Source organism: Pseudophryne corroboree, chromosome 2, assembly GCF_028390025.1.
Source record: "Pseudophryne corroboree isolate aPseCor3 chromosome 2, aPseCor3.hap2, whole genome shotgun sequence".
NCBI classification, from domain to species: Eukaryota; Metazoa; Chordata; class Amphibia; order Anura; family Myobatrachidae; genus Pseudophryne; species Pseudophryne corroboree.
The window spans coordinates 832,948,908-832,963,353 of NC_086445.1; the positions used below are offsets into that span (position 1 = coordinate 832,948,908).

The 14,446-nt window shown below is 41.2% G+C and overlaps 1 protein-coding gene across 3 annotated transcripts in view; it reads right to left on the minus strand.

Annotated features, from left to right (window-relative positions):
• The window catches only part of ADGRG2 (adhesion G protein-coupled receptor G2), a 267,587-nt gene that overhangs the window by 202,991 nt on the left and 50,150 nt on the right, over positions 1-14,446 (minus strand). For all 3 annotated transcript variants that reach the window (XM_063955727.1, XM_063955726.1, XM_063955728.1), the window contains exon 3: positions 7,679-8,272. In XM_063955727.1, coding sequence (XP_063811797.1) covers positions 7,679-8,272 — 594 coding nt within the window. The remainder of the gene's footprint in view (positions 1-7,678; positions 8,273-14,446) is intronic.

Here is a 14,446-nt window from a genome sequence, read left to right on the forward strand (position 1 = left end):
CCAGGCACTTAGACAATCTAGCAATACTTCTTGGGAGGATATTCACCACCATAATGCTGCTTTTTGTACGAACAACCCATTGCTCAATTTGCAATCCTCCAAAGCCACTATTCGAGGCCATATTATATCGCTCACTGCCTCCTCTACGAAGAAATTTCATGAAGAATATATACATGCCCAGAGTAAGTTAACGGATGCTTTTCATTACTATAAGGCAGCCTCCACTCGTACTAATAAACAATCTTACAGCATAGCTAAGACTTTGGGGGTCATTCAGACCTGGTCGCAAGCAGGTGATTTTTGCACTGCTGCAACCAGGTAGTTGCCACCTACAGGGGGAGGGGGTAATCGCTGTGCAGGAGTGCGAATGCATGTGCAGAGAGTTTAACAAACAAAAGTTTGTGCAGTCTCTGCACAGCTCAGGACTTACTCTTCCAGTGCGATGATCTCGCCTGGAGCGGACGTCAGGAACCCTCTCTTCAAACGTCTGGAAACGCCGTGTTTCTCCTTACCCTCCTAGAAAACGGTCAGTTGACACCTACAAACGGCTCTTCCTGTCAATCTTCTTGCATTCGCCGGTGCAATTGCTTTCTTCGTTCATCCGGCGATGCCCGTCACTGTGCAACGCGCCTGCGCATTGTGGTGCATGCGCAGTTCTGACCTGATCGCAGGGCTGCACAAAAAGCTAGCATGCGATCAGGTCTGAATGACCCCCTTTATTTGATGGGCTTTTTTTTCAAAATGGAGGCACCCTATACACTTTACAGGGCATATTGGTTCCATAGGTTTGGGAACAAAGCTAGTACATTATTAACTAACTTATTGAGAGGTCAATGTTCCCCGGCCACCATTCATCCATTAAAGAAGCCTGATGGCGCTCTGCCCACCTCTAACGCACAAATTGCATCTATACTTACTACTTACTATACAGCATTATATTCCACCCCCCTTCGCCCTTATGCGATACCTCTGCCTTTTGGGCTGGTCTTCCCATCCCATAGATATCTGCTGACCACAGTAACTATTTAACTGCCCCCATTACAGAGCATGAAGTCACAAGAGCAATTTCAGGCCTCAAAGCGGGCAAGGCTCCCGGCCCGGACGGTTTTATGTCTATTATAAGCTACTCTCCACGAAAATTTCACAGATACTCACAAGGTCTTTAATACCATACTTTCCTCCAGAAAGATGCCAACATACAGTATTTCAATTCTGCAATACTGCGTGTACTACCCAAACCGGGGAGGGACCTGTCTGATCCCGGTTCCTACCGCCCTATTTCCCTTCTTAATTTAGATTATAAACTCTTAACAAGAATGTTAGCTGTCCGTTTGAAACTGATTTTACCCACAGCGATACATCGGGATCAAACTTGTTTCATAATGGGTAGGAACCCAGTTGTGAACATACGCAGGGTCCTTGTAGTGGTAGAGGACTCCCAGTGTACCATGTCAAACACGCCAAGGGCTATACTTTCTTTGGATGCTGAGAAAGCATTTGACATGGTGCACTGGGACCACTTACAGTATATGATTCCATGTCACGCTTTGGATTCCCCATGCAATTCATCTCATTCCTCTGCATGTTGTATACTGCCCATTCTGCTAAAATAATATGCAATGGCTTGCTTTCTGATGGCTTCCCCATACTGAGGGGTACCAGGCAGTGTTACCCACATTCGCCCCTCCTATTTGCCGTGGCCTTAGAGCCCTTGGCTATTGCCTTGAGGCACTCCTCCTTATAATCAAGGTATTCAAATTGGGAATATTGATCTCCGTCTTGCTTTAGTCACAGACGATATGTTACTGTTTTTATCTAACCCAAGTCACTCCATTCCTATAGCATTTGATATCATAAATCAATTCAGTAGGTTTTCAGGATATAAAATCAACGTTAACAAATCTGAAATGTTGATCCTTAAAGGCCCTCCCCCTTCTCTTCCGCAGAGAGACCAACTGGACGCTATCAAAATAATGCCAACGCATTTAAAATATCTAGGTATTAATGTTCCTCACAAGATTTCACTTTTGCATAAACTTAATTACACACTGGTCCTACTTGCCTTAGCAAAATCACTGGATAATTGGCAAAACCTGTCTCTTTCTCTTTTGGGTAGAGTGGAGGTCACTAGGTCCATGATATTACCAAAACTCACCTATATAATGCAAATGTTGCCCATCATCACTCTTTCCCTTTTGAGTATAACTGAAACACACAAAATAGTGCAGATGGTATTATTCTATTAAGTAAGAATTGGGGGAGACGGTATCTGACTCCTACCAGAAAAGGTGGTCTACTCGAATGTAGACAAACAAGCAGCCATATAGAGCGGACAGATGCCAGTCATGCAGTCTCTTAGCCTTTCCCATAAACCTCCATATTTAGAAAAGACTGGGAGAAAAACTCCGCATAGTATAATACTGTATTTATTTACATAAAAAAAACATTTTAAAACAATAAAACACAATTTGGGTTTAGATTGGACTCTCACCAAAGATGTTAGTCTACAAACAGGGTAGACCAAAATCGCAAGTGTGAATAAACCACAGGCATCCCTGGACAGATGTTCTGCACACCGGTGTAGGTCCAAAAGAAATCCCCATGGCCTCCTCACCAACGTGTTTCGATACCACACAGGGTATCTTTTTCAAGGTATGAGGAGACATGCAACAAATACCATTATTTAAACCCCCACCAATTAGGCAGAGATTCCATACCTAAAACCTAATACCAGACATGGAATTCTAACCAACTAAAACATTGTGCACACGATACACAGATAGTAATCCAGTTTATCCATGTTTTTTTGAAAGTCCGACTGCTGCAGCTGATGATATTTGCTCCGATTTGCTGTGACTTCCGGAATTTGCCGTGACTTAATAGAAGAATACCATCTGTTCTATCTTGTGGGTTTCTTTTATTTAAGGAACTTTAAATTCAGGAAGGTTATTAAGGAGAGAAAAAATGATTCCTTTTTTTGTCAGTAAGCGCCTATTGTAAACAGTGGTGTGATTTTCTGTGTGTATTTTGTGTTTAAGGTTTTGGTGTTACCTTATCCACTGACTGTGGGCTGCTTTTATCTTAAGCGCATTTTATTCCTTTCCATCATTTCTTTTTACTGAAGCCACAAAATTGTTTAGGAAGTTTATTTGGCAAACCAAAAAACCCAGAATTTTGAAGATTAGACTCCAACTACCCAGACGTGTGGGTGGATTGGGTTTTCCAAATCCCTTATAATATTCCTGAGCACTCCTCTTCTGATATATTACAGATTGGTTCATGGTGAGTAGTGTTTTACAATGTACAATGTTGATTGCGCCTTATTTTATCCCTATGCGCCTAGTGCGCTGTTACACACCCCTAAATCCCACCTTCCAGCAAACCTTTGCCACTATACTTTTCTCAAAGATACCTATGACACATGGTGGGTAGTAAATAAATCCCTCCATCGAGACCCAACCTATTCGGCCTGGTTACCCCTGTGGGGCAACCCTATGTTCACACCTAGCTTAGAGAACTCTTTTCTATATTAACTTCAACATAATGGTCTCAGAAAAGTGACACAAGTATTTGACCCGGGAGGTATGATACTATCTTTTCAGATTTTGAAGGACACTTATGATCTCTCCCATCAATACTTCTTCACCTACCTGCAGATCAGACATTACGTTAACTCATTATCTCCATTGAGAGCTGACTCAATAATCTCAGATCCTCTGTCACCTTTGTTTAATTGTTTATCCAGGTCCTCTTTTAAGGCTAGAAATCTTTATAGTTTGCTTATAGAATCTCAGATATTGGTTGCGTGGCAATAGATCGCCCAATGTGTCAGAAAAATATACCTACCTTATCATTGGATAACACACTGTTTAAATATTTTGATAATGCGAATGGTTAGATCAATAGGTCAATTTCAAAGCCACTTACAGGGCTTACATTTATCAAAAACAAAGAAGCTTCTATGTGCCTGATGAATCTGGATTAGGTTTGAAATGTTCGCACTCATCAGCTACTCTGTTTCATAATTTCTGGTCGTGTAGATATGTACGTTTCTGGAACAAAATACTTGTATTTATAAATGTATCCTTCTCCCTCAAAGTTCCCCTGGAGCCTGTTCCCCTTCTGTTTGTATATTTTGATAATTGGCAGATTCCCCAGTCACACCGCCCTTTACTCCCCTTTTTCACAATTCTTGTGACAGTTGCCAAAAAGGTTATCTTACAGTCATGGACCTCCAAATCTTCTCCCTCCCTCTCTACGGTACATGGTTTACTAATTAAAAAATTATACTTTGATCGGTTTTCAACTTTACCAAATGCAGAGGAAGGGGGTCCGAAGTTTTATAGAAAATGGGGACCATATATTGCTACTAGACCCTATTCACAGCAATTGCAAATTGGTACTATGTTCTCATGGGGACTCTTTCCCACTTCTGATGTACCCTATTAATATGCATGCTGTCAATGTTATATGATTGTAGAGTTCCACTACGCTATAGCAGATTCTCGCCTACCTTGGGCCATCTACTGCCTCGATGCTAGATGTTCTTTAATATTACTCAGTCCTTTTTACCCAATTCGTATTTCCACGTCGTCTACGCAAACAAATACTTTAGGTCAGAATGTCTCCCCCTCCCTCACTTCTCTTTATTGTTTTTGACTTGTGTTTGTTTGGTTTTGACTATATTATGTTGGCGGGTCTGTTGTTGTAACAACTTGCCTTTCTTTGATTGTCACACTTGACTCAGTTTCATTGTTCAAAATGTTTTATTAATAACCAAAATTTCATGATATATGTCATCTCCCATTATTAATGACGTTTGACACTTTTGCCCTCTGGATATTATTCTTATGGTAGCGATTGATTTCTTCCATAGTACTTGCCTTTATATGTACGCACATACACCTGCTATGTTTTTTCACAATGTCATTTCCTTTTGTAAAATGCTGGAAATCTTCAATAAATATATACAATAAAATAAAAATAACACACACACACACACATATATATATATATATATATATATATATATATATATATACACACATACATACACACACACACACACATACACACACACACACACACATACAGAGCAAGTTGAATCGCACACATTTCCTTTGTAATAGGTGGGTGCACGGTAATAAATAATTAATATATAGCAAAAGTTGAAAATCCCCTTATACCAGCACACCTGAAGTAGCAGAAAAAGTTCCATTTATTGTTAATCCATTATCACAAAAGAGTTATATCCATTTATATCCAATTTATATCCATTATAAACAAAAGAATATTGGTTCCAATGCATGTTACCAGTTAACAGCTCCACCATTGTGGAGCTGCTAACTGGTAACATGCATTGGAACCAATATTCTTTTGTTTATTGACTGCCTATTCATTGAATTGCACGATGCACTTTATTTCCAAGATAATAATGGATTAGCAATAAAAGGAACTTTTTCTGCTAACTTCAGGTGTGCTGGTATAAGTGGATTTTCTACTTTTGCTATAATATATATATATATATATATATATATATATATATATATATATATATATATATATATACGCGTCGTGATTTCAAGTTCTAAAATAATTATTTGGACTTTATGTTTAAATCTACTGTAGTTCTTAAATCACCTTTATGTGGCAACAGCTGTATTATGTATCCATTAAATCTAATAATGTCGCCTATTAACACTAACTACCGATGTACACTTATTTAGTATTACGCATATCTTAATATAAGTCCAAATTAAAATCAAGCATATAAAATGTGTCTGGAGAAAACAGTGATCACTAACTTCAACTTCATCCAAGAGCCCCCACTCCAGACACAGGGGACTGCAAAATTGTTTACTTCATGCATAAGGCTTTTCCACCTGGCCTAGATTGGGAACCCTCTGTACATACAGATGTGTCCTCATACAGAAAGCCTCAATGCACCATGCATCACGAGATGCCTGGCATGAATGAGCCAAAAAAGTGTCTTATTTGCATTGCTATGCGAAGACGATGCACAAGCAGACTTTGCTGATTAAAATGATATAATGTATGCCTATATTGTGTGTGTGACTGTGACCATATCTGCATATGAAATGATACGTTACAGTATTTTCCAGGAAATAATTTCAACATAGCATTTTGTTTGCCGGTACAGCCGCAGTCGCACACAGAATACAGGCATACCAAATACCATTTTCATCAGCAAAGTCTGCTTGCGCGTCTCATTCCTATAGCGATGTAGATAAAACTCACTTTCATAAAAAATGTACAAAAAGATGCAATTTGAACATATAGATTTTTGAGGATGGTATCAAAATCCCGGCAGTCACCATCCCAACTGCCAGAATGCTGACAGCGGCATCTCGATAGTCAAAATCCCGACGGATTCTAGTAAGCATTTTAACACTACCCCTAACCAACCCCTCTCTTAGCCTAACCCTAACTGCCCCCAGAGGCGTCACTAACCTATAGCGCACCCAGTTCGGCCTCAAAGGGGGCGTGGTTTCATGGACGTTCCATGGCTAAGCATCCCGGCCCCCATTTTTGTCACTCCGGGAGTGCAGGACATGCGGCCTGCCCCCGGAGACTGGCATGCCTGCAGTGCTGGCTTCTACAGGGTGACAGAAGCTGGGCTTATGCATGTAATGTTACAGTGTAACAACCCAGCTCCTGTCACTGAGCAGGAGACGGCACTTTGGTGTCACCCTCTGCACCCCCTTGTGACACCACTGCTGCCCCCTCCATCCTGCAGCCTAACCCCAGTACTTACTTCAGGATTCTTACCGTCGGGATGCCACTGTCTGTATCCTGACAGTTGGGATCCTAACTGCATCCCATATTTTTGAACATTAATCTATTTAATCTTCCTGAATATGCCAGCATGCTACAAGACCAACTCAAAATATTTCCATTTGTGAATTAATAATTATAGGCACTAATTAAAACCATACCAAGTAAAGTGTACTTACTTATACAAAATGCATACCTCCCAACATTTGCTTTCTTGAAGGAGGGACACCTTGCGCTGCGCAGCCGCGTGTCGCTAATAAGGGAGTGTGGTCTATTGAAAAGGGGCGTGGTCTCAAGTGGATGACGCGATCGCGATCCACGCCTTCAATTTTCATCACAGTGGGGGCATGGCCAGCGCTCTGCGAGCTCCTGGCCATGCCCCCAGTCCCTCTGCCTCACTGAAATAGACGCTGTGCCCATGCACACAGTGTCTATTCACCGCTGCTCTGCTCTGAACTGACCAGAGCAGTGAGTGACAGGAGCCTCCCAACTGCCCCCATCACGGGACACTGCGGCCCGCGGGAGGGACAGCGGGACAGACCAAAAATACGGGACTGTCCCACGAAAATCGGGACAGTTGGGAGGTATGAAAAATGTATGACTTAATGTTCAGAGTATAGCCAAGCCAATTTGCTGTATTGTGTGCAGTAAAGTACAATGGGGTGTACAGTGTTTGTAATGGAAAGTAGTGGTAGAGTGAGTTTTCCCTAAACCAAATAACACCCAAGAAGGTATGAGAGAAGATTCTTACAACCTACTGTTTTACAATGACCATATTATTTCAGGGCAGAGGTTTGACTATATCAGAAAAATGTACAAATCTTATGAAATGCCTGAAGAAAACCCAAAAGAACAGGAGAATCACATTGTGCAAGTTTCTTACCACAATGCAAAGATGAATCTTGCTTTATTATTGTTGGGCTGTAAATCCAGTCATCCATCTTCCACTTGATAACATTCCCATCAATACAGCTTTGAAGCCATGAATCTGCTGATGTATTCCACATCCTGAACATGTACAGATCCCCAACCAATCCCAAGGATGCAGAAGCATTTATCTTATGTGGACATCCAAGGATCAAACTGCCACCTCCATGCAGCATGGTGTTGTTCTCCAGCTTTTCCTCTGCTTTCATCTCACCATTGAGATAAACTCCCATGGATTCATTTCTGCCACCCCATGTAATACAGATCTCATACCAAGTGAGCAAGTTTAGGCTCTCAAGCACGATGATCTCAGTACCAAACATCCATATTTTCATACTGCCGCTGTCACCGAAAACTCCAATTTCATACACATTGTCTGGGGAAGAGGGCAGTTTGTAGATGAAAGCAGTCCAAGGTTTAGAGGATGCTAGTTTCAGGTAGGTGCACACGGTGAACTGTGTTAGATTGGGGACAGGTGTACTCAGAGTCATGATATCTCCACATGGTGTACTAAAGACAGCTTTGGAGTCACCAAACTCCACAGCGTGGCCTGCAACATAAAAACAATTTATAACAAATTGAGAACAACTAATATGCGAGCAGTAAACATTATAACATTTATCATGCATTTGATGTGCTTTGACCTAAGAGATATTTTTATATTTTAAGAAATTCTGTTTATTGTGCAGCAATAGATAGTACAGTGACATGAAAAATACAAATCGAAGACATAAATGATGTCAACAGTCAGTGATATAAATTATAATAGACTAATTGCTGCACTATATTCTCTTCTAATGACATCAAGCAAAAAACAATGTACTGTATAGGAACAATAAAAAGGATAAACACAGATAAAACCAACAACAGAGAACAAATGAAGAAAACATAGGGGGGGAAAGAAATATCCTAACATCGAAAAAATAAAACAAAAATGGGGAAGACAGACCATGAGGTGGATATAAGGTCAATAATGCAAGTGCTATAAAGGCTTAAAGTAAAGTCATACAATCATGCCAAGCAATCAACTTATTATGGTGGGAGGGGCTGTCAGATAAGAGAAGGGATGGGAGCGGAAGGCGTGAGAGAGGACAGGTGCAAATAAACAGGTTATTGTCTGCATGTACATGTAGGGTAAGCTCAACTAGGCAGGGACTGAGGTGAATAGCCAAAATATTATCTGTCAAGTGCGGCAGAATATGTGTGCGCTGTATAAATAACTGGTAATAAATTTGTTGCACTAGAAACCATTGTGTGTTTTCAAACATCTTCAACATAATATTCGGACATGCGCTGGTAAACTTTCAGCATATACTCCCCACTTGTTTTAAATGTCACTACCCATTTTTCAATGTTAAAAGGTTGCCATACAATGTTTGAGAGGACTTCCAGCAGAGCTACTTTCCACTCAGATAGGGTGGGGGAATATTTAGGAATCCAGTGTCTAAGTATGATCTGCTTGGAAATATTAATATGTCAGTATTAGGGATGTTAGGGACCCACCTGATGAGGTCACTGTAACATTTTATGTGGGCCCACAGTTTCGGCCAAGAACTTCAGCTTTACTTCATGTTAAATTGTAGAGGTAAGCAAGATAGCACCTTGTATGTTTAAAATTAGGGCGTGCAGTAGAGCCCCCTACCCTTTTACTCTGTAATTGTGTATGTATGTGCACTTGAAGGTGGAGACCTTTCTACCTGGACTACCACTCCACCCACCTGCCCTTAGGTGCTTTTTTAATTAGCATAAGTCCTTGCGTTTGCTGTCTACATATTAGAATGGGCACTATGATAGTTAAGACCTAGATAAAGTTATATAAGATGTCAGTATTAAGGATGACCCACCTGATGAGGTCACAGTGACCAGGCAGATGGGCCCACATTTTTGGACAAAATTGTGCTAAGAACCTCAATTTTACTCCATGTTAAATTGTAGAGTTTATTATAATTATTTTGATTACCAGTGCTCTTAGTGCTTAGAGTGTGCACCTGCATTTTTTTGTTTTGTTAATATTAAGTCAGGCCATACATGTGCCCGAAAAGAGGATCTGAAACAGGGACTTCTCAAGATCAAAGTTAATAAAATGATTTGTATGTACTAGCCAGTCAGATACAAATCTAAAAAATGCCGAACTTGCAAAGGCCAGTATATGAGGCATGCTTAGGCTCCCTTGTTATTTCGGATAAGTGCAGGGGTTTTGGCCATACCATATGAAATTTGAGAACATTTGGGTACAGTGAAGGGCATGCGCTCTAGTGATTGTAATAGAAGCATCTGTAGGAGATATGCGAGTTTGGAGAATATAACGGTCTTGATAACCGTAAATTCTACCAAAAAGGGACAATTTCAAATCACTCCAATTGTCTAGATAAATAGCTATTTCTTAATCAGCAGATTTAAACTAAACTACTTTTAAGAACCATAAAAAAAAATTAATATTTAAGGATTAAATTATATAAAACGTTTTGGAGCAGAGTGGTGGGGGAGTGGGGGGGGGGGGGGGTTAGATACGTTTCCATATGCTCACAATCAAAAAGTACGTAACCAAGCTGCTCGAGTCTAAAATAGTGAATATCCAGTTATACTGTATATCAGCAAACGGATCTAGGGTGTGCAGTGCACTCAGGCTAATGAGCCAGGGAGGCACCACACGTTTGGCACCTCAGAAATATGACACCGGCATTTGCTTAAAAGACAATAAATACAGATGTGTCCTCATACATCCAGCCTCAATACACCACATACCAGGAGATGCCATGCGCAAGTCAGCTGACAGTTCCTGTGCAACTCAGCCAGCACCTGGTGTATTTTCTTGCCAAAAATGCAAGGACGCTCCAGCAGACTGTGCTGATTAATTTGATATGCAACAATTATTTGTGTGAGTGAGTCTGTATATTAAGTACAAAGGAACTTGACATGGAAAAAAGCCACGGACACCACATAGTAGCACTTATTATGCAGATCAAGAGACTCAGATATACAAGTGTCACATAACAAATGAATCCGCATTCTCTCCTGGTGCCTCAAAATCACATCGCATTGTGACTAAGATGCATTTTCGGGGGGGGGGAAGCAAAAGATGCTTGATGCTAGCAAAGTCTCATTGGACTTGGGTGTGTCAAGAGGGGCTGTTTGAAGCAACAGCAGCAAATATGTACAGTATGAGGACACTTGTATACTCTGGCATCAGTACCAAAGTCTATGATATTTTCTACACATACTTTACACTGGTAACATAGATCTAAAGTTGTCTTCATGGTGGGAAGAGGACGAAGTTCCCTGGGCTGGGAGAGTAAAAACAATTCAGCCCCCTCATCTGTAACATTTTTTGTCGCTGACGGCGTCGTTGCCTGGCAGCAATGCATGTGCACAATGCGTCCGCCGCACATGCGCATTTCCGACCCGTTCGCACCACAGCGAAGAACCACTGCGTGCGAACGGGTCAGAATGACCCCCATTGTAAGCAAGATTTAAATTGGACAAAAGGTATGAACGTGAATTATCTGCGGCACCAGGCTCATGTCATTGAAAAGGAGGCGGCAGTGCAGCCGAAGTCTCCGGGGGCAGTCTCGCATCTCCGTGAATGTTGGGCACGCCCCTGGAGTGATTATAAAAAAAGGGGCAAGTTATCTCTCTTTTGGGGCACATGGGTGGGTCCCTATGTTGTGCATCGGGTGTCACCACATCCGATGACGCCTTTGATGCCACCTCCCTTAAACAGTACCTAATGCTATGCCTTAACATTCTCAACTCCCTTGAAAACACCCTTATATTTTCAAAAGTACAAGTGGTATGTGTGTGAGTGGAAATATGCTTCCCAACCTTTAAATCAGTTTTGCTTTATGTTTTTGGAAGCAGCTGCTGCACGAAAATAATAAAAAGCAGCAGGAAGAGTATTGCATAAACAGATGCCTCCTGCATGCTCGCGTGATCCGCTGCTGCGTCCAAAGGCACAACTTTGGATCACTAGCGTGAACATTGGCCATCAGAGTAACCTCAGGTTATAAATGTGCATGGTGCTAGGGTCAGGAACACTGCGTACGAAAATGCAGACCCTGGCCACACCAATCACAGAAAATAGGAACGCTGCCCAGCTCCACCCCAAGCGCCTGCAGCCTGTCAATCAGGCTGCGGCTAAGGTAGCCCTGCATGCAAGGGTATCCGGTCTCTAGGTCGAATACACTTAGGTCGACAGTCATTAGGTCGACCACTAGTGGTCAACATGGTCACTAGGTCGACATGTACTAGGTCGACATGGGTTTTTCACAGTTTTTTTTTTTCCTTTTGTTTTTAAACTTTTCCATACTTTACGATCCACATGGACTATGATTGGGAACGGTAACCTGTGCCGAGCGCAACGGTAGCAAAGTGAGGATCCTGGTCAAAAGCATGGCGAGCGAAGCGAGCCATGCGAGGGGACATGGTGCACTTACTGGGGTCGTGGGGGGGTCACTCTACGAAGAAAACGACACCATTTTTAAAAACAACTCATGTCGACCTTATGCTTGTGTCGACCTATTTTAGGTGTCAACCTACTTTAGGTGTCGACCTAATCACTGTCGACTAATAGTGGTCGACCTAGTGACTGTTGACCTAAGTGTGGTCGACACTATGAACCACACCCCATGCGAGGACGCAGGACACGTTTTGCGCACATGAAGAATGGGTGCTATACAGGCAACCCATCATTAGAGATGTACGTAAACCTTCAGCTTTACAGAATCTCTGAATCAGGCTATATATCAGGACAGTATACAGTAATGCATGTATTAACAAATGTGAAAGGTCATGATGATGGACACGACCACAAAACATTTGCCTTCTCTTAGGTGCAAATAAACAGCTGTAGGACAATATCAACACTTATTCCTAGAATATCCAGGAAAAGTGAAACACAAAATATAGATTTAATAAAACTACAATACAGAGTAAGGCCAGTACACAAGCGAGATCTGTTATCGGTTATACTTTGAAGTTATTTCTTTAAACTTTTCTCTGTGTAAATTAGTAGTTAAAGTAACAAAATATTGTAATTTTCAATGTTCTTCTTAAAAATGAATACTTTAGAATATAGTGAAGCAAAACCTGATCTTATCCTAGAAAACATAATGATCTTTTAAGCAAACTGATATGTACTGTATTTTGTATGTATACGCTGAAAGCATTTGCCGGAGTCTCTATTTTCCAGAAACCTAAAGAAAGATCTTCAAAACTGTAACTCAGAGAATCATTCATTCATGAGAAAGAGTCCGGAATCCAGGGATGGAAATTGTAGACCAGTACATTTATTTTAATTTGCCATAGCTGGATCCAAAAGCCACATAGTGATAGAATGCTATAATTTTAATGTTTCCTTATAAAGTGTGGTGTGTGGAACTCATCCAAGTAATGGCAACATTTAATTCAACATTGAAATAAGGTTTTTGGTGTTGTTGTTTTTTTTAGTTAAAGGACTAGAATCTAAAAAATATGCTGAAACTAAATATCACAATTCCTACGCATAAGTTCAGCAAACATAAAAGTGGCATTTTTATTCCCTAAAAAATGAAATAAGCAGATGCCTCTAATGTTTGGTAATTGTCATGTATTATATTATTGTAACATGAAGCATGTGAACTTTTGGGATTCCGTATCACCTCTGATGACACAAAGTTATGCAGCCCATCTTTCACGATCTGTGTTGACGCGTGTTACTGTCTTTCTGCCATTTCCTCTTGAATATTCTCATATCTTTCAAAAACTGAGAGAATGACATTTCCATCAGCCAACAGAAGGGTGGCTGTTACTACACGAAAATAAACCCTTAACCTCCAAAATGTGCTTTGTTCTCCACATCCAATCTTTCTCCAAATCCTCTTCTATATAGGAAACATCTGATAAACGTTTCCATAATATGCATGTATCGTATACAAGACACTGCACAAACTTATTTCTCACCATTACAATTACGTTCTTACCCTAACCAGACTGTCACCCCAATAATCCTAATTATAATAAATTTGGAATGTATCAACCAGCTTAATTTTCTTCACAAAACATTTTCACTGCTGCTCCACTTTGCCAATTCCTATGGTTCATAAACCCTGGGCCCGATTCAGGTCCCACCATTATAGCGGGACATGCTGCAAAGTACCGATGCTCAGTACTTTTGAATAAGCGTCGGACCAATACTGTGCATGAGCAGCGCTCATACCGCCCGCCGATATTGCCACTGACACAGCCCTGCTGTTTCCTGACGGCAAACAACCGTTCGCCTACCACCCACGATGCAGAACAGTAGAAAAAATACTAATGAGAGATAGTGCAATAAAGTTTATTGTACAGTGCAGCGTGGCATCATGACATTATGCCATATCAGTGCAGCAGATAGTATTCCGGATTGAATACTATAAAAATGTCCCTCCCAAAATAGCCACCGCCTCAGAGAAGACAGTTATTAAAGATGCTATAGGAGGCGGGGACCATTTTGGGAGGGTCATTTTTAATAGTTTGAAGGGGGCAGGCATGAACGGCGGCCCCCACAAGGACCGCAGACCCGTGGCGGATGCTAGGGGATCCCCTGACAACGAGCATAACCCCTGACAACAAGCAGGTACTGTGGCATAGGGCATTATTACTGTGGGGGCATAATATGGTGACAGGGGTATAACTGTGGAGGCATAATATGGTGTTGGGGCATTAATGTGGGGATTTAATATGGTTTAAGGGGCATGACTTTGTATGG